Source organism: Homarus americanus, unplaced genomic scaffold (genome assembly GCF_018991925.1).
Source record: "Homarus americanus isolate GMGI-L3 unplaced genomic scaffold, GMGI_Hamer_2.0 scaffold24260, whole genome shotgun sequence".
Classification (NCBI taxonomy): domain Eukaryota; kingdom Metazoa; phylum Arthropoda; class Malacostraca; order Decapoda; family Nephropidae; genus Homarus; species Homarus americanus.
In genome coordinates, this window is record NW_024721079.1 from 5,997,700 (window position 1) to 6,022,699 (window position 25,000).

A 25,000-nucleotide genomic window follows, 5' to 3' on the forward strand; every position below is an offset into this window, starting at 1 on the left:
TGATGACAGCGGTGATAGTGGTGGTGATTGTGGTGGCGCCCGTCTCCTCTCCCGCACCCATACTAGCAGCCGTGGTGTGTGTGTGTGTGTGTGTGTGTGTGTGTGTGTGTGTGTGGATCCCAGATAATTATCCAGGGTCGTGTCGCGGCCTTGGGTACATCCCCTTCTCACCCATACCTCCTCACTTCCTTTTTACGGTTCTTCCTCTTCCTTTTTTTTTACCTGTACCATCTCTCTCTCTCTCTCTCTCTCTCTCTCTCTCTCGTTGTTTGTCATTGTATTCCACACTGTCAGTACTCATGCTGAACCAACGGTAACATGTATGTCTAATTTACTTTATCTATTTATCTATCTATCTATCTATCTATCTATCTATCTATCTATCTGCAGGGTGACCAAGAATCCTTTGTCAGAACCTTGTCCACTTGCCTCAAATAGAACCTCCTCCTCTGGTCTCTCCCAGGGGTTTAAAAAGGGTTATGTCGGCAGTTCAAAGTTGCAGGGTACTATTTCTGGAGTCCCAACACAGTGGCTATATTTTTGTGCCGGTGTGAAATTCAAAGAGTTCAAATTTGACGTGACGTTGATATATATATTTTTTGTTAGGGTCCATGGAGGCATTGTGAACGTCTTGATTTACATACATACATACATACATACATACATACATACATACATACATACACGCAGGTTCTAAAGAATATATCATTTATGAGCCCGAGATATGAGCCATTACCGTGGGGATGAAATAACTCAGTAGAAAATGGACAGTAAGATTCGCCAAGCCGCCGTGATGGACGATTGGGACGACACTCTGGCTACGTAATTTTGCAGTGACTTCGCATTTGGGTACAGTTTTACGGTGGTGAGGGATGGTGGGCGTGGGTAGGGATGGTGAGGGTGGTTAGGGATGGTGAGGGTGGTTAGGGATGGCAGGGGTGGTTAGGGATGGTTAGGGATGGGTGGTATAGTAAAGAATGGTCTAGAGTGGTTAGCAATAGTATTTTCACCAACACCACACAACACGTCACAAGACCTTCAAGACTATAACAACCTGCATAGACAACCACCATCGCCACCACTATCACCACCACCACTACCTCCACCACCACTGTTACTACTACTACCACCTTCACCACTACTACCTCCACCACCACTACCTCCATCACCACTGTCACTACTACTACTACCTTCACCACTACTACCTCCACCACCACTACCTCCACCACCACTGTCACTACTACTACCATCTTCACCACTACTACCACCTTCACCTTCACCACTACCACCACCACCACTTTCGCTACTACCATCACCACCACTATTATCATCACCACTACCGCTCGCCACCACCACCACCACCACCAACAACAACAAATAACAACAACCTATCACCACCACTGACCACACCCTGCGCAACACGACCACACCCTGCGCGGACACTCACCTTCCAGGCGTCTCTACCACCACCACCGCCACCACCGCTTCTGCAATTCTTAACACTACACACTCCATGTCAGGTGTCACATCGGCCAGTCATGGGGGGTTGGTCGTTGTTCTCTGGTTGTATACCACATTCCCTCTCGCTTTTCATTTTGGAGGTCTCGGTTTAAGCTTTTTGAGGTTTCAGTTTAAGCTTTTTGGGGGTCTCGATTTAAAGTTTTTTTTTTTCGTTTAAGGTTTTAGGTGTCTCAGTTTAAGGTTTTGGGGGTTTGTTTGAACTTTTTGGGGTCTCAGTTTAAGCTTTTTTGGTGTCAGTTTAAGATTTTTGGGGGTCTTAGTTTAAGCTTTTTGGGGGTCTTAGTTTAAGCTTTTTGGGGTCTTAGTTTAAGCTTTTTTGGTGTCTTAGTTTAAGTTTTTTGGTGTCTCAATTTATAAGTTTTTTGTGTAGTTTTTGGTTCAAGCTTTTGGATGTTTCGATTTAAGCTTTTTGGTGTCCTTTTTGGTTTAAACTTTTTGGTGTATTTTTATTGAAGGTTTTGGTTGTTTCAAATTAAGCTTTTGGTTTAAGCTTTTTTTCTCTCCCAATTTACGACTTTTGTATCTGAATTTAAGCTTTTTTGGTGTGTAAGTTTAACCTTTTTTTGTGTGTGTTTTAGTTTAATCTTTTTGGCGGCTCAGTTTCGCTTTTGGTATAATTTTTCTTTGTATGTCAAGCCTTTTGATTGCTGATGCAGATTAAGCTTTTGGTCTTTCTTAATTAAGCTTTTAGTGACTCAGTTGTGTTCAGGGAATTTTGGTCCTGCCTGTACGTCTTTTTTTTCCCCCAGTTGTTTTCTAGAATCTTTGTCTTGTACGTTTCTGGACACTTTAGGAAATATTTTTGTTTTAAATTATATTTCTGGACACTGATTACGGAGATCTATATACGCATGTCTATTTCTGGACACTGATTAGGGAGATCTATATACGCATGTCTATTTCTGGACACTGATTAGGGACATCTATATACGCATGTCTATTTCTGGACACTGATTAGGGACATCTATATACGCATGTCTATTTCTGGACACTGATTAGGGACATCTATATACGCATGTCTATTTCTGGACACTGAAGCCTCTTGCGTCATTGTTCGAATTTCCTCACCAGTGTAGAGTCATAATTCTAAGAGATCCTGTTAGCGTCGACATTTTCCTTATAACTGGTGTAATAAAAATGTCTTACGGTGGTCGACTTACGCTTCACGCACCAGAAAAAGAAAAATGCCGTCGAAATTGGTATTATAATTTTACTCGAGGTTCGGCGTTAATTCGTTCACCTTATACCTGTAATTGGTACCTTAAGGGGGGGTGGGGTGTATTATTAACGTGTAGTCGGTTTTCTCATTGATTCTGTGTTTATTTTTTATTCTGTTTTTATCATTTTGGATTCTATTTTTTGTCACTTTGGATTCTATTTTTGTGTTTTAAGCTTGAGTTCGTCAGTTAGGTTCGTTCTTACACCACAAGTTAGTCACGAGGAAAGGTGAACCCTAACACACCTTTGAAAATCCCGACCCGTGTTGACGTGTTTCCCAGTGTGGCAGTGATCACCCTCAGACCACTGATAACAACACTGTCTCTCTGGTCCTGTAAGACAACAACTGATCCTGTGAAAACAAAGAACCCGAGAGTTAAGAAAAAACCTTGGAGGGCAGCTGGTGTGTGTGTGTGTCGGCGGAGCTTCCCACAATGTGTGCTGTGGAGGGGGGACCATACCCATCTGCACAGTGCCAGACAGTGACGACGACAATGGTGCCACTGGCCAGATGGTGGCACTGGGGACACACTGGTACTGGGAGGTTTGTACCAGTCGCTCGCAGGGTTGATGCTGTGTCTTGCGGGTGCCAGACGATGCCAGTTGGGTGGTAGTGCTTAAAGGGCGAGAGAGTGCCTCATGGGAGGCACTGTATATAGAGGGAGACAAGAGTGCCAATTAGGTGGTAGTGCGCGTATACAGGTAGTGCCATTCGGGAGGTAGTGAGCGTATACAGGTAGTGCCATTCGGGAGGTAGTGAGCGTATACAGGTAGTGCCATTAGGGAGGTAGTGAGCGTATACAGGTAGTGCCATTAGGGAGGTAGTGAGCGTATACAGGTAGGTACCATTAGTGAACGTATACATAGTTAGGGCCATTAGGTAGTGAGCGTATACAGGTAGTGCCATTAGGGAGGTAGTGAGCGTATACAGGTAGTGCCATTAGGGAGGTAGTGAGCGTATACAGGTAGTACCATTAGGGAGGTACGGATACGGTGTATTTGTATACTGTACAGCATAAAGTAATGCAGCACACAATGACTGCTGTTAAATAGTCACTCAAAAATTCTAGCCTGAAAATGTTGACAGTAAAGACGAAGAGACGACCCTTGGTAGTGGAGAAGGATGTGTCAAGGTCAGTGGGGCTGTCAACACGACGCGACAGTCTTTTTCCCCCGTTTGATAAAATTGTGGTAAACGAAGTGTTCTTGATTTTAACAGTGTTGTGTGTTTGTTACCATTACAGGATTTTCAGTGAATTCTTATATTCAAGTGCTGAAGAGCAACATCCTGACATCCACGTTTGTCATGCAATAAACTTAAAATCTGTGCAAGAACAGCACAAGCGGACCTGAAGTATATATACACTCGGTATATATACACAAGGGGACGAGGGAGTGGATGTTGGTGTGGGTAGCCGGAGTTTGTGTCGTCAGTCAGTGTTGACACTCATGAGTCTGTGTGTGTGTGTCATGCCACGAGTGTAGTCATCAGTAAAACCGCGTGGTAAGATATTGTGGTGTTGTGGAGTGTCTCAGTGGTGTCAAGTGTCACGTATGACAATTATTTTCCTCAGTAAAGATACATGAAAAAAAGTGTTCACTGCTGTGTTGAGAAGTGAGTCATGTGATGAGTGAGACTGCTGGCTCCAAGTGGTGAGTCATATGTCACTTTTCCATACTGGCCTGAGAACCTCTCACACATCTTGCTAACTGTGTGACGGACTGCTAGGTGGTGCAGGCTGCGAGGAGACAAGCAACTGTCTCTCCCCCATCACTTGTCATACTGAGACCGACCTTCCTTACCTCCCCCGGGCAGGTGTCTCCGCCTCACGTATCCACCTGCAACATGTGATACACGATAGCCCACAGTACCTGAGTGAGGCTTAATACACGTTGGTCATGTGTTTACACGATGGAATTACGAGCCCGGGTGGTGAGAGGTGATACAGAGGTGGTCCTGGTGACTTAGGTGACTGCCGGGGAGACTTATAACTAATCATCACCAGCCGTGAGAGTGATCAAAGAGGTGTAAGAGGAAAGTGGTGAGAGTGGGTGTGGTGGCCCGAAGCCTGGAATCTACGGCGCCGTTCGTCAGCAGATGTCCAAGATGCGTCAGCGACTGTCCAACGGGGTGGCGCTCATCCCCCTTCACGAGCTGCAGGAAGTCACCAAGGAAACTGACACAGGTAAGTTCTGCCTCTCTTGTCCGCCTCCTGCCGCGTGATGGGAGTTCCCTGTGGTACCCAGTGCAGTGGTCTAACCCATTCCAATATAAAGTGTTCCGTCGTTTGTCTGCTGCACCAACTTTAGCATTACCACTGTACCTGTGGTCTTTATGCCTGAAGTAGGGGACTCCCACACCCTTCCTCCCTCCCTCCTTCACACGGGCATTATGTTCTATCTTCGTAATGCAGGTAACAGTTATATAGTATAGTAGTGTCTTGCCGTATCTAATCAGGACTTTCATCTTATCTAACCACCAAATTCACCTCGCCCCGCCCCACCTCTACCGTGAGTAGCCTTGTCAACAGTGAAGTGTTCAGTCCTCTTTTGGTTCCCCTCTACCCCCGACAACTGTGGTGGCATGTTAATTAAAGGTAAGTCTCCAGCCTTGACATATTAGAGATCCTATTCCAACCTTGGCCTCTTCCCTTTCAACTTGTGTCCTCCTTCAACTTGTGTCCCCCTTCAACTTGTGTCCCCTTCAACTTGTGTCCCCCTTCAACTTGTGTCCTCCTTCAACTTGTGTCCCCCTTCAACTTGTGTCCCCCTTCAACTTGTGTCCCCTTCAACTTGTGTCCCCTTCAGCTTGTGTCCCCTTCCAGCTTGTGTCCCCTTCAACATGTCCCCTTCAACTTGTGTCCTTCAACTTGTGTCCCCCTTCCCAACTTGTGTCCCCCTTCAACTTGTGTCCTTCAACTTGTGTCCCCTTCAACTTGTGTCCCCTTCAACTTGTGCCACTTTCAGCCTCTTTGTCAGTCAGTCTGGTGTAAACCCCTTCCCCTATTCCCCCCGCCACTTCCCCTCTTGCTTCCCTCCCCCAAACCACCCCTCCCCCATAGTGATTGCCTTTCTTGACTTTAGTGATGGATACGTTTTCTTTTTGGCAGTGAGGGAGTTTTTTTTTTCCCAGCAAGTGAGACATTAATATAGGGAGTAAATTCTTAGTTTTTTTCTCCTCTCTCCCATTGATTATGAATATGATTTATTTCTCAGAGATGTGGACGATTGTGGTGGTGGTGGTGACGCCGCTATCAGTGAAGTGGAATCAGTTTTTTTTTTAATAGTGGTTGTTGCATCAGAATTGTCGTTGTTATGATAGCGGTGTACAGTAGTGGTAATGATACCGGTGTTGTGGTTGTTGTGGTGGTGGCAGTAGTTGTGATGGTGTTGGTAGTGGGGCGGTAATAGTAGTAGTGATAATGGTAGTTAGTGTGGGCGTAGAGGCGTGAATGGGGTTGGTGGCATCAGTAACAGGTGTGAGGGATGGTGGGCGTTAGGGAGGGAAAGAGTGACGGGAGGTGTTAAAGGAGGGAGGGAGGGAGGGAGGGTAGGTGTTAGGGAAGGTGTTAAGGAGGGAGGGAGGAGGGGTAGGTGTTAGGAAGGTGTTAAGGAGGGAGGGAGGAGGGGTAGGTGTTAGGAAGGTGTTAAAGAGGGAGGAGGAGGGTAGGTGTTAGGGGGGGGGGGGGGTAGGTGGGCACTCTGCCAACCCTAGTTATACTTACGCCAGTTTTGTATGGCGGGCCTTGGCGGCGGTGGCGGCCACCTCCTGCCGTCTGTCTGTTGGGGGCGGGGGAGGAACCTGGCACTGTACTGACGTCTTGGCACTCTGGGGAAGGAGTTTCAGGTTAATATGTACGAAGTTTACTCCAAAGCACCAAAATAGCTTGAGGCTTAGGCAAGATTATGTACAGGTCTACAATATTTTTTTCATAGGTTGACATGATATAAAGTTAATTGAGAAATATCAAGACAAGAACAGATTTAGTTTATTACGAAGTACAGGTATGGGATAAATTGATCTCCTTGTGGTAACGGTAAAGTAAAGTGTATTCAGAAGTGGCAGTACAAATATAAGTAAAGAGTACAGGTACAGGAGGTTCCCACAGGAGGTCAGTAACGTACAGGTACTGCCTTGGCCTCCAGGTGATACAAGCCGTGTTATAGGGAGGTGATGGCGGGTATGTGGTGCACTATAGCGGGTTACATACTGACTTAGAGGCGCTGTCGAGAGAGCCATTGTTTGGAGGGGGGGGGTAGTGGGAGAGGTACTATAATAGGTAGGGGGGGTAGTGGGAGAGGTACTATAATAGGTAGGGGGGTAGGGAGAGGTACTATAATAGGTAGGGGGGGTAGTGGAGAGGTACTGCGGGTCAGGTAGGGGGTGTATGGAGCATGGTGGTGAAGGAAGTAACACTGAGGAGAGGAGAAGCACTGGGATTGAGTGGTGGTTGTAGGTGGTAGTGAGAGAGAGAGAGAGAGGAGAAGAAGAAAGCTAAGAAGAAAAGGAGGTGGTAAGGGGTGGAGGCAAGTGGAAGTGGCACCCCAGCAGGCACAGTGCCAATAGAGTGCCAAGACAGCATCAGATCAGAGTGATGTAAAAGCAAAGTGCCTGCCAACCTCCTCGCCATATAATATCGCCAGCGTGTATTACGTAAGACAGAGGTGTTTTGCTAGTGTCTAGGGAAGGGAGAGGTGAGAGAGAGGAGCAACACCACCCTGTAGTTTGTGCCAGGGCCTTCACTACCCCTCCACACCATGCGACACGCTGATCAACACTTGCTTGCTTAAGGGGAGACGATTATTATTATTATTATTATTATTATTATTATTATTATTATTATTATTATTATTATTATTATTATTAATTGGGAAATAATTTTTGTCTTCAGATTGAATAAAACAAAAATATGGATGTCAATTTAAGAAGGCATATTGGGTAAATAATCTGTGTTGGTCACATTTAAAAGCACTAAAGTATATTTGTGTGTGTGTGTGTGTGTGTGTGTGTGTGTGTGTGTGTGGTAGGTTAGGTTAGCGTAGGTTAAGTTAGGCTAGGTTAGGTTAGCGTTAAGTTAGGTCAAAATAGGTTAGGTTAGAGTTAAGTAGGTTACGTTGGGTTAGGTTAGAGAGTTCAAACAGCTGATAAAATAACCTGTAGTGGGGGGGAGGGGAGGGGAGGGGGTAGTTATTTTTTCTAGCGTAGTTTTTTCCTTGTTATTTCGTGTCATCTTTTATACAGGGTTTTCGCGGTTCAGGACTGACGTTTCTCTCAGTCTTGGTTTTGGTCACGTACTGTACTCGTTGTCTTCTTGTTGCTGTTATTATTATTGTTGTTGTTGTACTTGTTGTTATTGTTATTATGGTTGTTGCTGTTATTATTGTTGTTGTTCTTTTGTTCGGCTTGTTGTTATTGTTATTATTATTATTACTATTATTATTGTTGTTGTTATTATTGTTCTTGTTTTTGTCCTTTTGTTCTTCTAGTTGTTATTATTATTGTTCATGTTCGTGTTATTGTTTTTTGTTCAGCTTGTTGTTATTATTGTTATTATTTTACTATTATTATTATTGTTGTTTTTGTTATTATGGTTTATGATGTTATTGTTGTTGTTGTCCTTGTTTCGTCTCATTTAATATTTTCATAATTATTGATTTATTATTATTATTATTATTATTATTATTATTATTATTATTATTATTATTATTATTATTCCTTAAGTAGTGTCCTTTTAATTCCTTTATTCGGGAAATATGATGACACCCCCAGCTTATTTCAACTGATAATTAGACACACCCCAGCTTATTTCAACTGAAGATTAGACACACCCCAGCTTATTTCACCTGATAATTAGACACACCCAGCTTATTTCACCTGATAATTAGACACCCCCAGCTTATTTCACCTGATAATTAGACACACCCAGCTTATTTCACCTGAAGGTTAGACACCCTAACTCTAATTGGGGGTTAGGTTAGGGTTTTCCTCTGGTGAAGTAAGCTTGGGTGCCTAATCTTCACGTGATATGAATGGGATATAGCGCAAGGGCCACCGACGGTATCTGACAGGATATAGTGTTAGGATATCCTGTCTTTCCTGTGGGTGCTTGACCGAACTGGCTGAAAGTGACCTGACCAGGCTAGTAGACTTGACTGGTTGACCTGGCTGGTAGAGGGTAGACTGGATGACCTGGCAGGGAATGGAAGTGATAGGTAATCGGAGTAGTATGGAGGTGATAATGGTGGTTGATGGTGGTGATAGTGGTTGGTGGTAGGAGAATGACAAGACTAATCCCGGGCATTAGGAACCTTGAGTACAGAGACAGGTTTAAGCATCTTAATTTGCACTCCCTCGCGAGAGACGTAGAGTGAGGGGCGATATGATAGAGGTGTATAAATGGAAGTCAGGGCTAAACAAAGGGGACATTACAAGGTACTCAAACTATCCAACCAGGAGCGAACTCGTAACAATGGTTTTAAATTAGACAAATTTAGATTTTGGCGCGAAATAGGTAAACATTGGTTTGGAAATACAGTAGTGGATGAGTGAAACAAGTTACCAAACGACATCATTAACTGGAATACGCTGGATAGCTTCAAACATAGGTTGGATGGATATATGAGCGATAGGGGTAGGGTGTAAATGGAACTGCCCAGTATGGACCAATATTCCCGCTGCAGTTTCCTCCATTATTATGTTCTTATGGTGATAATGGATGGTGGTAGTGCTGGTGTTGGTTGCTGGTGGTATTTGGTGATATTTATTGGTGAGTGGTGATGGTAGTAAACCCCTCGTCTTCCCGGTGGTAGAGGGGGGGAAGGTCTTAGGGGTGTGGGTGAAGGTGACAGTAATGGTGGGGATGTGGTGCACGGGTAGGGGGGTTGGCGCACCTGCAGTAGTAATTCTTCCTCAGAGGGCCACCCAGCGTCTAAACCTGCTCGATGGAGGAGGGGGGAGAGTTCTTCTACGGTAAGTTCTGAAATAAGTCCCCAAGCCCCTGATCTGTCGGGTTAACACAGCATACCAGCAATGATTGGGTTAGGTTGGGTTAGGTTACGTTACCTGGGTTGGGCTCTATTAGGATTTAGGGTTCACTCGATCTTAAACCGTGCCAGTAGCCGCCCACACGCCAGTATACATGTACAGTGTGCCTTCTACAGGTGTGAACGAGAGGCCTCTGTTTCATAACCCACCTGGCTCCTCTCTCTCTTCTCTCTCTCTCTCTCTCTCTCTCTCTCTTGTTTGTTGAGGTGTGTGTGTGTGTGTGTGTGTGTGTGTGTGTGTGTGTGTGTGTTATAAGAGAGAGAGTGAGGGGGGTGAGTGTACGTTGTTGTGTCATCGTAGTTTTTGGGAATCCCTACAGAAGGTGAGGCCCGACCGGAGGTGCTACTCCCAGCCTTACACCCTACTCAGCCCTGCACTCTACACAGCCCTACACAGTCCTGCACCCTACACACCCCCACATAGCTCTACACCCTACACAGTCCCACACCCTACACAGCCTTGCACATCCCTAAACCCTACACAACCTACACCCTACATAGCCTCACACAGCTCTACACCCTACACAGCCCCACACAGCTCTACACCCTACACAGCCCCACACAGCTCTACACCCTACACAGCTCTACACAGCCTTGCACATCCCTAAACCCTACACAGACCTACACACAAGCTCCTTCGTCAATGTTGAAAGCTCTCCGTGTGGGTTTTGGCCGCTGTGATTTTGTCCAATGTTAATTTTGTCCGGATTGATTTTGCCGTCGAGTGTTTGGTGTAATTGCTGATGTTGTTGTTGTTGTTGTTGCTGGTGTTGTTGTTGTTGTTTTAGGTACTTCAAGAACCCTACTGTTTATATCTTCGTTTAAAAGTTGTATTCTGATGGTGATAGACAGACAGCCAGATGCAAATGGATAGATAGATAGATAGATAGATAGACAGACAGACAGAGGGAGTGAGGGCGTTGGTCAAGGTAGGGGGTCCGTTACGTCACCTGGCACAACGAGAAGTAGGGTGGGGGGTGGGGTGGGGGGGGAGGGAGGGAGGGAGTATGGTAACAATGTGGCCCCTGACAATAACAATTTTGTACCGTTGCCACTCACGAACTCGCTGTTACTCACACGGTCACTCACGAACTCGCTGTTACTCACACGGTCACTCACGGACTCGCTGTCACTCATACTCACGAACTCACTCATGAACTCATCTACGAACTTTCACTCACGAATTCACCTACGAACTTGCTGTCACTCACTCACTCACTCGCACACTCACTCACTCACTCGCACATTCACTCACAGCAACAAGAGAATGTTAACAGTGAGAACGACACTGTGGTTTAGGGTGTGGGTGAGGAGGAGGAGGAGGAGGAGGAAGGGAAGGAAAGGAGGAAGAGTAACAGAGAAGGAATACATGGAGGACCAGGAGACAAAAGGGAAGGGAGGAAGAGGAAGAACCGGGGAAGTAATTGGGAGCTGGGAGAAGAGGAAGGAAGAGGGACAGAAGATGAAGAAGGAAAACGAAACGAGGAACAGAGCCGGGAAGAATATTTAGTTGAGAAAGAAAGAAATGAAAGAATATTTAGTTGAGAAAGAAAGAAATGAAATAATATTAGGAGATGAAAAGAAAAATGGGAAGAATGTTTAGATGAAAAAAGAAGACATGAAAAATAAACGAGGAGAACGAAAGAAATGGAAGAATATTTAGATGAGAAAGAAAGAAATGGAAGAATATTGAGGAGATGAGAAAGAAAGAAATGGAAGAATATTTAGATGAGAAAGAAAGACATGAAAGAATATTGAGGAGATGAGAAAGAAAGGCATGAAAGAATATTAGTTGAGAAAGAAAGGCATGAAAGAATATTAGTTGAGAAAGAAAGAAATGGAAGAATATTTAGATGAAAAAGAAAGACATTAAAGAATATTTAGTTGAGAAAGAAAGAAATGAAATAATATTAGGAGTACAGGGGTGAATGAGTGTCATCTGGCAGTGGCTCAAGGTCGTTACTCATCACGTGGTGGTTGGCGTCAGCACAGGTACCCGAGTCCGTCACCTCACCTCATCTCAGCTCACCTCACTTCACCTAATCTAATTTCATCTCATCTCACCTCACTTCACCTAACCTCATCTCACCTCACCTAACCCCTCCCAGGTAGCGTATGTGTAATTTCTCATCAGGTGAAATAAACTGAGGTTGTCTAATGTACAGGTAATACTTTGTATTTTGGCAATATACTCGTAATTACGTATTCGTTTCTTACCTGTGTTACACCTGTCTTCACACCTGCCCTATGGTTAATTATTATGTGCGTTTATGTTATTGTGTTTGGTGAGCGTTTAATCGGCTGTAGGTCAGATGGGCCCCAGTCCTGATAGGCCCTAATCTTACCTAAAAACTTAACCTAACCATTAAGATTTCGTCATTCTTCTTTGCACCGACTCCAGTGAATTGATATCCATTCTATAATATGGGCACCAGAACTGAACAGCATAATCGAGGTGCGGCCTGACTAGCGCAAGATATAGTTGCAATATGACCTCTGCACTCTTATTACTTAAGCGCAAGATATAGTTGCAATGTGACCGCGTCCACTACCCACACCACCGCCACCACTCACTACCACCAAATCCGTTGAGACTTGCATTTTTCTCTCTCTCTCTGACACACAAAATATTTTCAAAATTCTGCGAGAGAAATAGAGAGAGAGAGAGAGAGAGGTAATGATAACAGCCGCCCTAAATACAGTTCTAAACAGATTACAAAACAAAAGAATTAAAGAATTATTTTATTTATTAATTCATATGTGTGTGTGTGTGTGTGTGTGTGTGTGTGTGTGTGTGTGTGTGTGTGTGTGCTTCATCATCATCATATCCGCGCCACGTTCTCTCTCTCTCCCCCTCCCTCTCCTCCTCTCTGTCCCTCTCCATTCTCTCCATCCTCTCCCCTCCTCATCCTTCCTTTTTTCCCTCTCTCCTTCACTATCTCACTTCCTTCCTCCCCCTCCTCACCTCTTCGTCCACCTATGGCTCACTATATCCACTCTTCCCTTTCCCATCTTCTCCTTTACTACAGCTGGTCCTCCTCCATCTCCTCTTTCACTCAAGCTGACCCTCCTCCTCCTTCACTCAAGCTGGCCCTCCTCCATCTCCTCCTTCACCCAAGCTGACCCCTCCTCCATCTCCTCCTTCACCCAAGCTGGCCTCCTCCTCTTTCACTCAAGCTGGCCTCCTCCATCTCCTCCTTCACCGTGGTTGGCTTGGTAATTCGACCTAACTCTGGAGAATTAATCAATACCCACACACTCTCCCTTCCTCCTTCTCAATACTCTTATGGTCACGTTTTCTCCTGTCTCCGTGTGTGTGTGTGTGTGTGTGTGTGTGTGTGTGTGTGTGTGTAAAGGAGGGGATTGTGTGGGTATGTGTGTGCGAGTGAATGATTACACACTCATTCACTCGCACTGGAGAGGTGTTGTGTGTGTGTGTGGAGGAATGTGTGAATGTTGGTTTGAGAGAGATGCGTGCTTGTGTGCGTGCCGTGTTGACCTCGCATCATGTGACTACTAGACTGGATGAAGGATGAGTGAGGTACAGTCAAATATACTCATGAGTGTAGGGGGAGCTGACTGATAACCTGAGGCGGTGAGTATAGTGAACTTATGAACCAGGAAGCTGCCTCTCTTTTAGGTAAACTCTACAGCAGTAGGAACATGTGAACACCAGCAGAAGGGAAGCTACAGGCGTGAATGTGGGGCGTCGTTGTGGCCAGGATGAGACAGGAATCATTAGGGTCACTTGTTTTTATTAGCGCCATGGTTCATAATTTTTGGACAGGATGCAAGGTGGTGCCCGATAAACTAGCTCTCGGGCGGACAAATTTTATCTGAAATCTGGTTCAGGTCCTTGCTTAAGTTAGGAGGTTGAAAGCTCTCTCTCTCTCTCTCTCTCTCTCTCTCTCTCTCTCTCATCAACCCGTGTGTACAGCATAGCCTAATGCCCTATGGTAATTATCTAGTCGTCTTTTACCACCTGTCACCTGTACTTTGATGTATGTGTCTCCCCTCCCTCACCCCCCCTCTTCACCCCTCACACCCCCCCCTTCACCCCTGACCCCCCCACCCCTCTCTCTCCTGACCCACCTCAATCTCCCTCCTCCTCCTCCTCTGGTCCCGCCACATCTGTCCCCCCCTGGGCAGTGAGGCGATTGATGGGAGGGGAGGGGGGGGGGTATGGTAGTTTGGGAATGGAGTCAGGTATGGAAGAATGGTAGTTGGGGATATTGGGTATGGGAGTAAGTATGGTGGATGATGTTATGGTGCCCGCGGATGTTGGTATGGCAGTATGGTGTCCGTGGGTGTGGGGACAGAATTTTTGGGTCACGTTACTTGAGGGAGGAGAACGTGTGGGTGTACAGTGTTGGGTCGTGAAGGCGTAGGATCTACCCCTGGGTATTCTGTTACCGACACTCTTACAACACACTCCTCCCTCCCTCCCGCCCGCTCCCCCGCCCGTCCGCCCACCCGTCCACCCACTGACCCACACACTCCACCCACTGACCCAGCCCACTATACCCACAGTCATCTACTATACCATCACACCCACCCATTGCCAGGCTCCTCACACTATATGAAAGACTATAAACAACACACACACACACACACACACACGCACGCACACACACACACACACACGCACACACACACACACACACACACACACACACACACACACACACACACACACACACACACACACACCATGGGGTTCTTCACGTATATGGCAAAGAGGCAGACACCACTGCGTGCACAAGATATCTACAGCTTTTTGCGTGCGAGGCTCAAGTTTTTGCTGGCGTGCCGCTGTTCAAGGTTGTGGTGGTAGCGGTGGTGGTGGTGTAGGTGGTGGTGGTAGATGGTGGTGTAGGTGGTGGTGGTAGGTGGTGGTGTAGGTGGTGGTAGTGGTAGCTTCCTGGCCCCTTGTCTGGCGCCTGGTTCTCAAGGGTTCACTCACATGTAATTTATATATTTTTTGTCTGTTCTAACTGGACATGTAAAGTACAGCATCTTACTGGATTATTCAAGTTATGACACAAAGGCGGCGGGTTTCTCAAGGGCTAATGATGATGATGATGATGATAACAGCAACAAGAAATAATAATATTGATGATGACGACAACCACAAGAATAATAGTGCTATTAATAATAACACCCTTAATTATGACAATGAAAATAATATTGTAATAATAATAATAATAAAACAATTTTTAGAAATACAAACATTTATGAAGACAAAGTATATATATATATATATATATATATATATATATATATATATATATATATATATATATATATATATATATATATATATATATATATATATATATATATATATATATATATATATGTGTGTGTGTGTGTGTGTGTGTTGCAGTGACCACAGATGACACCATTCGTAAAGAGAGAGTTAAAATGTGGGTGATTTGTCTTCGGTGTCAGTTGTCTGTCTCAACTATTGTCATCAATCTCTCTCTCTCTCTCTCTCTCTCTCACCACACCTTGTTGACACCACCTGGGCCACTAACTCTTACTACCTTTACCTGCGTCATTAAGGCTGCACCTGTATATGGTGTTTTGTTTGTAAACATTGTGGCTGTGAATCTCAATATGGATGTTTTTTTTAGATGTTTATTGAATTTTTACGTATGTATATATTTGGATTTTTTTTTATTCAGTTGAAGGTTTTATGATGTTGCAAATATTGATGATTATAAATAAACATTATTTGTAAAGTGTTGCAATGTTGTTCATTATATGACTGTGTGTTAATGTGTATTGAGCTGGTGTATAATTAAGAGTGTTTTTTTTATATTATTGTATTGTATTATTTGCATTAATTAATGAGTATATTTTGGTGTGTTGCAGGTACGTGATGTGGGGTGTTGACACTGGCTGGTTGAGGGAGATGTAAGTGGGTGTTGTTGTTACAGCTGAGAGAGAGAGAGAGAGAGAGAGAGAGAGAGAGAGAGAGAGAGAGAGAGAGAGAGAGAGAGAGAGAGTCGCCTCCCTCCCTCCTCCCTCCGTGTGATTTTTTTTTTTGCTAAGATTTTTTTGTGTCTTATCCCAATAAACAACAGCCTGGGGGTTGAATATCCAGAAGTTTTCCAAAGGACCTTTTCTGACCAACCAGTAGTTAAGAACGACACCACAGTAGCCACACGAGCAGGTTAAGTATATCTCCTGGGGGATATGCATTTATTTTATATCTAGGTTAACACACTACCATAATCCTGTTTTTATTACCCCTCCTCGGGCCTTCAGAGTATGTATGTAACTTATACTTGTTACTTATACTTAAATCTGTACTTATACCGACGTTTCCGAGTAAAATATGAGGGTTAAGATGTTCTCTATACCCACAGTGAGTAAAAGCAATCAGGTGGTCTACAAAACCTTGGGGTAACACACTCATACATAACACACCTGACAACAACTTTGAGACAGGTATGTGTGTGTGTGTGTGTTTACATTCTCACTCTATGACAGTAAACCTCCCATCCCCCATCCCCCATCTCTCCCCATCCCCCATCTCTCCCCATTCCCTCGGGGGCTTCATTTCTTAACAGTTCCTACGTTCATTATTGTATTCCTTGACTGGAGATGTGAGAACTTGTATATATCACTTGAAGTATATGGTGTGTGTGTGTGTGTGTGTGTGTGTGTGTGTGTGTGTGTGTGTGTGTGTGTTTTATGGGGACAAGGTTAGTTTATATCTTGCAGTTGGCTCTCACAGTTTTATATTTGTAAAGGAACGAAGCCTTAGCAAGAATGAGGTCGGTGGTTTAGTGTGGGGGGATGGGGGATATGTGTGGGGGGATATGGTGTGTGGGGATGTGTGGGGGAGGGTATGTGTGTGGGGGGGGGGGAGGTATGTGTGTGGGGAGAATGTGGGGAGGGGTATGTGTGTGGGGGATGTGGGGGATATATGTGTGTGTGTGGGGAATGTGTGTGTGTGTGTGTGTGTACAGGTGTGATGACCCTGACACTCCTATATGTAACACACGTCTGTTGAGGAAATAACTGTGGTGATTGTGGCAGTTTATTCCTTGTTGATAATGTTTGGTGTGTGGCGCTGAACCCAATCTTTCGTTTATATTTCATGATGTCTTGATGGTAGTAGTAGTAGTAGTAGTAGTAGTAGTAGTAGTAGATTTAATATTAAGGTAAAAGAATGGTAGCGAATGTGTGGCTATTGGGGGAGGCTGGAGGCCACTTTAATATAAAAAATAGTACAGTAGTAGTAGTGGTGGTAGTAGTGGTAGTAGTAGGTATAGTAGTTGTAGCAACATTATTAGTTGCTGGTGTTGTACTGTGGGGGCAAGGCAATGACCCCAATTTTAGGAATTCCCATTTGGGAGGATTTCCGTACCCACACCGCGTAGACCGTAAAAGTGTGATAAGTAAATACTCATCCACAAGCCATTTCCGGGAATCGCTCCTAAAAGTATAAGTAAAAAGTTAAAAGTAATACCCCACGTCCAGCCAGTTGCGGGAATCGATCTTAATAAAAGTGTTAAGTATAGCCCACGCCCACAGTCACTTACAAGAGCACAAACAGAGGCGTGTCACGAGTTGGGGCCGTGTAAGTGTACTTAACGCTCAGAGAGGCACCTGAGCTCTACTTACACCCGCCCATGTGTACACGGTGTTGGGGTAACTGTCTCTTAGCCTGGATGTCGCTCTCCTCCTCCTCCTCTTCTACTCGGCCTTCCTCCCCTCCTCCACCCAGCCTTCCCCCTCCACCCAGCCTTCCCCCCCTCCACCCAGCCTTTCCACCCAGCCTTCTCCACCCAGCCTTCCCTCTCCACCCAGCCCTCTCCACCCAGCCTTCTCTCCACCCAGCCTTCCCCTCTCCACCCAGCCTTCCCTCCACCCAGCCTCCCTCCACCCAGCCTTCCTCCACCCAGCCCCTCCCACCCAGCCTTCTCCCCCTCCACTCCAGCCTTCCCTCCACCCAGCCTTCCACCTCCACCCACCTAACATTCATTACCTCGCCTCATTTACGCCTCCGCCCTCACGTTCTTCCTCCACCCCCTTCACCTCCCCCCCTCCTCCTTCCCTTCCTCCCCCTCTCCGCCCACTCACGTTCTTCTCCTCAACCCTTCACCTCCCCTCTCCTTCTTCCCTTCCTCCCCTCTCCGCCCACTCACGTTCTTCCTCCACCCTTCACCTCCCCCCCTCTCCTTCCTCCCTTCCTCCTCTCCTCCGCCCCTCACGTTCCTCCTCCACTCCGTTCTTCACGTTTCGACACAGAAGCTGCCATACTTCTACTGACGCTGGGTCCATGCTTAGTTATATCGTTGCTGACAGTCTGACACCTTGATCCTCTTATGCTGACACTTTAATCCTTGCTTCACCTCTGCTGATACTAACCCTAGCCACATCTCTGCTGACACTTAATCCTTGCTTCACCTTTGCTGACACTTTGATTCCTGCTTCACCTCTGCTGACAGTAACCCTTGCTACGGGCCCACACCTCTGCTGACACTAACCCTAGCCACACCTCTACTGACACTAACCTCCCTATTTTACTCGTGCTGACACCTTTACCACCTACAGTACTGACACTGTCTTGGGTTTGACACTTTCATCTCACTCAAGGGTCATATTCCTTGTGTAACCCGTATTAATTAAGGCCTTGTAGGTGGTTCTCGTGGCTTCCTATGTCAGTTTAAGTGTTTAATGATGTTACGTCCGAACTGTTAATTGAGGAAGTGTGTGTTGACATATTATGTTGCCCTGTACTGAGGAAGGGGTGGGTAGTGTAGGTTAATTGTGGGGCTGGAGATAAACACACACACACACACACACACACACACGAGAGAGAGAGAGAGAGAGCAATTTAACCAAGAAATTCATATAAATGCTCCTTTTCGTAGTTAATGTCTGTAAATTAAGTACAGGAAATCCCACCACGACAATCACTACATAAAATCATAAATAATTGGACACAACCACGATACAAAGGACTCTTAGATTACAGCCAACTTAACAATGTGTGTTTTTTTGGTGGGGTTACATGATTGTTTTGGGATTACCTAAGATGTGTCTAACAATAACTATAATAATAATAATAATAATAATAATGGGGATTACCTGAGATGTGTCTAACAATAACTATAATAATAATAATAATAATAATAATAATAATAATAATAATAACACAGGTATTTATTTGTCTTCAGTTAACGCTGTAAATAATAAAGTCAGAAATGTCGTCCACCAGATTAAGGAAGTGAGGAAAATGTCATCCTTGTTGTGGACATATTTAGACTTGGCCTCGTTACTGTATACTGCGTGAGGAGTGTAGAGTGAGGGTTTACCTGGGAGTTTACCTGGGAGTTTACCTGGGTGTTTACCTGGGAGTTTACCTGGGAGTTTACCTGGGAGTTTATCTGAGTGGTTACTGGGAGTTCACCTGTGACTTTACTTTTACTTGGACAATACCTAGAAACTATACGGGGGGATCCTTTACCTCTCTAACATCTCCCCATCCCACTCTCCCTCACCATTCCCTCCCTCTTCCTCACCTTGATATACCAGATTGTTAGTGGCAGTACCCCGCAGGCCTGTGTAGGTGTGTGTGTGTGTGTGTGTGTGAATCATGGGTAGGAAAGGTCTGGCCAGGGTAAGTTTGTTTGTATTTCAATGGCCAGTGGAACGTGGCCATCTTGGAGTGTGGCCAGAGGAGTTTACGTACATTTTAAGTGGGTAGATAGATGTGGCCATTATGTTATTGCTAGATAAGTGGCCATACGTAAGTGCCAAGTAGATGTTGTCATATTTAAGTGGCCAGTAAAGTGTGGTGACGGTGTTCGCGGGAGTGGTGGAGGTGGTGGGGGTTAGTGATGGTGTGGTGGGGGTTAGTGGTGGAGGTGGTGTGGTGGTAGTAGTGGTGTGGGTAGTAGTGGTAGTGTGGTGGTAGTAGTGGTGGGTGGTGGTAGTGTGGTGGTAGTAGTGGTAGTGTGGTGGTAGTATGATGGTAGTATTGGTAGTGTGGTGGTAGTAGTGGTAGTATGGTGGTAGTAGTGGTAGTGTGGTGGTAGTAGTGGTAGTATGGTGGTAGTAGTGGTAGTATGGTGGTAGTAGTGGTAGTATGGTGGTAGTAGTGGTAGTGTGGTGGTAGTAGTGGTAGTGTGAGGATGGTAGTAGTGTGAGGATCGTTGTGTGGTGTTGGTAGTGTGAGGATGGTAGGTAGTGGTAGTAGTAGTAGCAGTAGTGTGGTAGGCTAGTAGTGGTATATTGGTGGTAATGCTGGTATAGAGAGATAGTGGTTGACGATGGTGGTAGGCAAATAGTGGTAGTTAACGGATGAAGAGGAGTGGATAGGAAGGTAGCAGGTAGGTAGAGAGATAGGTAAGAGGTGGATAGGTAGGTTAGTCCAGGATAGTGATAGTCGATGGTAGTAGACTAGTAATGTGGCGTCTGTATGAGACTTTACCGTCGTAGTTGTGGGCATTTTCAATTTATACATCAATTTACAGGAGAAAAAATATATATCGGAAATGGGTATAAGAGTGTGTGTGTGTGTGTGTGTGTGTGTGTGTGTGTGTGTGTGTGTGTGTGTGTGTGTGTGTGTGTGTGTGTGTGTGTGTGTGTGTGTGTGACCCAGAGTTGCCTAACGCTTCCTTGACTGACATGTCGTAAAGGAACTGTGATGTGGAAACCTTTTACGTAAGTGTGTGTGTGTGTGTGTGTGTGTGAGGTAGGGAAGGAAAGAATGGTGGGAGGTGGGTTAAGGTAGGTGACGATATGGGAGGTGAGGGGAGGAGAAGGACGATGGGGAGGGGACGGGAGGTAGGGGAACTGGAGGGGTGATAAGGGAGGAAGGTAAGGGAATAAGGTAGGGAAGAGGGAGGAAGCGATCAGAGAGAAAGAGGGAGATAAGAGAACAGTGAGTAAATAGGAGATGGATGAGAGAGGAAAGGGAATGAGGATGGAGAGAGAGAGAAATGGTTGTGGAAGGGAGAAGGAGGGAGGGAGGGAGGGACTTCAGCTCTGTCAACTATCGGTGTTATTATTAGTTGGGTGGGGGGTGGCCAGAATGGGCCAGGGATAGTGGGGGTGATGGGTGGAGGGGTGAGGGGTGATGGGTGGAGGGGTGATGGGAGGAGGGGGTGATGGGTGGGGGGTGTTAGTAGTGGTAATGGTAGTGGGGGTAGTAGTTAAGGCAGTGGTGATGGTGGTGGTGATGGACTCCTGATTGGAAAGGAATGGGGGAGGGTGATTGAGGTCTGGTTGATGGTGGTAGGGAGCGGCTAGGGTAAAGTAATGGTATTGTTAGTTGGATTGAACTGAATTGAAACAGTTTATTTAGCCAGAGAAACACAGATACAGAGTGGATAATAATAACAATATTAACATGGCTGAGCCGGTTGAGACCCTGAGCTCTCTTTGAGGCACCTGATATATACTATACCACGGTTATCACTTCAATATTTATTTATTTTTTATTTTTTTTATTTTTTTATTGTACACCTGTAAGTATATACATAAATTACAGTGGAATTGAAAAACATAAGTATAATGGGGGAGCAGTACAACATGGGTTGTACAGTAATAAGGTTGAACAAGAGGACAGAGCTGTCAGGATTATGTCTAGTTGACAATTATGTTTATTGCAATGGTAATATCTTATCTGTTTACATGATAATTTCCGATAACACGGTTTTGATGGTACAATAAAAGCAGGTACTGTAAATATAGTAGGTGTTACAAGAAATAAAGAAGTGGTGGTGGTGGTGATGATGGTGTGTTACTGATTGAGAAGGAATGGTGGTGGTGATTGTAGTAGATGTGGTGGTGGGGGTTAATGTTGGTGATTGTTGTAGGTGTGTTGGTGATGGGTAAGAAGGAAGGGGGCGGAAATGGTGTGTGGTAAATCTAGCCAGTGTGGTCAGGGAGGGGTGGAGTGGTAGGGGTAGGTTTATGCAGGGAGAGAAGTGTGGCCAGGGAGACAGATAAGGCCAGAGAGGGAGGAGGGAAGGAAGGGTGATGTGTAGCCAGAGAGGAAGGGAGGGACATATATGCGGTTAAGGGTTTATAGATGTGACCAGGAAGGGAGGTGTGTGGCCGGGGAGGGGGGAAGAGGTGAGGATAGGGGTGAGGCAAGGAAGGGAGGTGTGTGGCCGGGGAGGGGGGAAGAGGTGAGGATAGGGGTGAGGCAAGGAAGGGAGGTGTGTGGCCGGGGAGGGGGGAAGAGGTGAGGATAGGGGGTGAGGCCAACACGTCTGGTATGTTCGGGTTAAAGAAAATTTCCTAGAATCTCTTCTTACAGCTCCAAGTTATCAGTCTGTCTGTTGGTATTTGTGTCTGTAATAATAATAATAATAATAATAATAATAATAATTTACTGGTTATTTCTGAAAACAAAATATTGTAGTTACTTGTAGCACTGGATCTCAGGCTCGATATAGGTAAACATTGGTTTGGAAATACAGTAGTGGATGAGTGGAACGAGTAATAAAACATCATCATTAGCTCACATACGCTGGGTAGCCTCAAACATAGGTTGGGTGGCTATATGAGCAATAGGGGTTGGATGTAAACGGGACTGATTAGTATAGGACTAAAGGCATAGGCACGCTGCAGTTTCCTCCATTCTTATGTTCAAAGGCTATTACTTCTAAAACAGTAAACAAGACACACACACACATCCTTGAACTTACGTAGAAAATCACCTAAGACTTGGGCCTTGAACTTGTGTATAACTTGACGTAATGATAAATGTTTGCCAGCAAGTATGTTAAAATTTAGTTAAGTGCCAAACACGAAGCTCTCTCTCTCTCTCTCTCTCTCTCTCTCTCTCTCTCTCACAGACGTCATACATACCTTGTTGATAAAGTAAAGTAACTCACCTCAGAAAAGCATTGGTTCTAGATGACCTCCTGGGTGAGTGACTCCGCAGTACAGTACTTTGTTTGTCTTCACGGTCCAGAGCGAGGAGTGGTGGGTGGTGTGGGTGTCGTGCAGTGGGTGGTGGGGTGTGGTGTGGAGTGGAGAGTGGAGGCTGGTGGTGTGAGTGCAGTGGAGTGGGCGTGGTGGTGTGGGTGACGTGCAGTGGAGTGTGTGTGTGTGTGTGTGTGTTTCGCTCCACTACGCCCAACCTTCAGTACCTAACTATTTCACTATTGGTACAGAAACAACGATACAGGTACAGTTAGTAAGACTTGAGAATTGGGTTAGGTTAGGTTAATTTAGCGTAGATTAGGTTAGGCTTGGATTAGGTTAGGCTAGGTTAGATTAGGTTGGGCTTGACTGAGTTAGGATAGATTCGTTTAGGTTTGGTTAAATTAACTTAGATTAGATTAGGTTAGACTTAGGTGATAGATAGGGTTAGGTTAGGTTAGGTTAAGATGGGACTTAAGCTACGTTGAGACTTATGTTAGTTCAGAACTTAATTAGACTGTAGCCCACTTGACCTCTACACCAACTCAAATAATTTTACCCACAATTTTTATACTTCAGCCACATCGACACAAGTAACCAGATCAAACATCAATTACACTTTATTTTTACGTCTCCAGCTGGTGTAACATCCTCTCCCGACTGCTGTGATTCTAGAGTGCGGTTCCTGTTTACCCAAGTCGTCTACCTTTTAAGAATTTGCATATTTCACCCCGGAAGTTGACCACAGCTGAACACTATGGTAAGAGGGTTTGGCTCTCTCAGACTCGTAGTGGTGTGAAGTATAATATTGAGTACGTAATTAAAAACGTTGGTATAGGCTTCTTGGTTGGTTAGTTGGGTGTTTGGTTAACTAACTGGCTGGCTGACTGACTGACTGACTGACTGACTGGTTGGCACGTGCACTCCGCTCCAGCACGTGCACCCCTGCCTCCTCGTCCTCACCACAGGCATGTATACACTTCCCACCTTCACTCCCTCCCCCTCCTCCAGGGCCACGTCTCCCCCCTCCCCCACCCCCACACACTGCCGCCCCTCACATGTTACCATATGTCACCTTGATGGGCCATAACACACTGTTGTTTGTCACCTGATTGTGGGGGCCCCTCTCTTCTGTTTTACTTCCACCATGAGGGGGCCGTCTTATTTGTCACGTGGTGGTGGGGGGGGGGCCCTCTCTTGTGGCCCCTCATTACTCCTTGTCTTAAGAGAGAAGACTTCCAGGCAGGCATCTCGACCCAGAACAACCCTTAGCCCGTACAACTCTGTGCCTTGTACGGTGTGGCGGTGTGTGGCTTCCTTGACGCCTAAAGACCCGACGACACTTGTGCATTCTGGAGTGTATTAGTGGCTGGTGTTGTGGCTTCTTATCCCGTGTGCTTACCTCGTCACCTGGGCCGTGTTAGTACGATATAAACACCAGGAACAAACCCTCCCAAAAGTCAGGTTAGGATGAGGTGTGGTCAGGTTAGGTTCTGGTCAGGTTACGTTACGTTGTTGTTGCGGTTTGGTGAGTTTTGTTAATTTTTTTTTCGTAATTAATTATGTTATGGTTGGTTTTCGTTGTATCGCCAATCATGTCGTCGTGTGTGTGTGTGTGTGTGTGTGTGTGTGTGTGTGTGTGGACAACCCGCAGCTTTCCAGATTGGTCCTCAGGGGGGGTTAGTTGTTGTTGTTGGGTGGCGTCACGACCATACCAGTACCCCTATCCCGTCTCCTCTCTCCATCTCCCCTCTTCATCACCCTTTGACCCCTCCCTCCCCCATTCTCCCCTCATTATCCCCACCTTCACACTTTAGTCTTAAGCTTCCCTCACTCTGTCTCTTCTCCCAGCGCTCTCCTCTCTCACCCATTCCATTATCCTTTTCCCCTCTCATCCATTCCATTACCACTTACTGCCCCTTTCACAGTCCTGTTTCCCTCCTCTCCTTTACCTTCTCTCTTTTCCTCTTGCTGTTATCCTCCCCTCTTCGTCTCCTTCCCCTCCCTTCATGTTTACCCTTTCTCCCTCCCTCCTAGTTTTTCCTCTCCTTCCTTCCTCCCCTGTTTTCTCCTGTTTCCCCTCTCCCTGTGTGTGTTAGGTGACAGGGTAGTGTTGACATTCTGCCAACTCTCCAGGGAGGAATTAGACGCAGTTTCCACACACACACACCCTGCCAGCCCCCCCTCCCCCCTCCCTTCTCACACTAACTCCTCCCCCCCCTCCTCCACCCCCCCTAGCCCCCCCAACTGACCCACTACCAGAAAGTAACAATTAGGTGTGTGTGTGTGTGTGTGTGTGTGTGTGTGTGTGTGTGTG

General features: G+C 45.6%; 1 protein-coding gene across 3 annotated transcripts in view; it reads left to right on the forward strand.

The window, feature by feature from the left end:
• Nucleotides 1–25,000, forward strand: part of LOC121861480 (rap guanine nucleotide exchange factor 1-like) — a 154,927-nt gene that overhangs the window by 22,862 nt on the left and 107,065 nt on the right. For all 3 annotated transcript variants that reach the window (XM_042359264.1, XM_042359263.1, XM_042359265.1), the window contains one exon: nt 3,984–4,925. In XM_042359264.1, coding sequence (XP_042215198.1) covers nt 4,838–4,925 — 88 coding nt within the window. In that variant the 5' untranslated portion in view covers nt 3,984–4,837. The remainder of the gene's footprint in view (nt 1–3,983; nt 4,926–25,000) is intronic.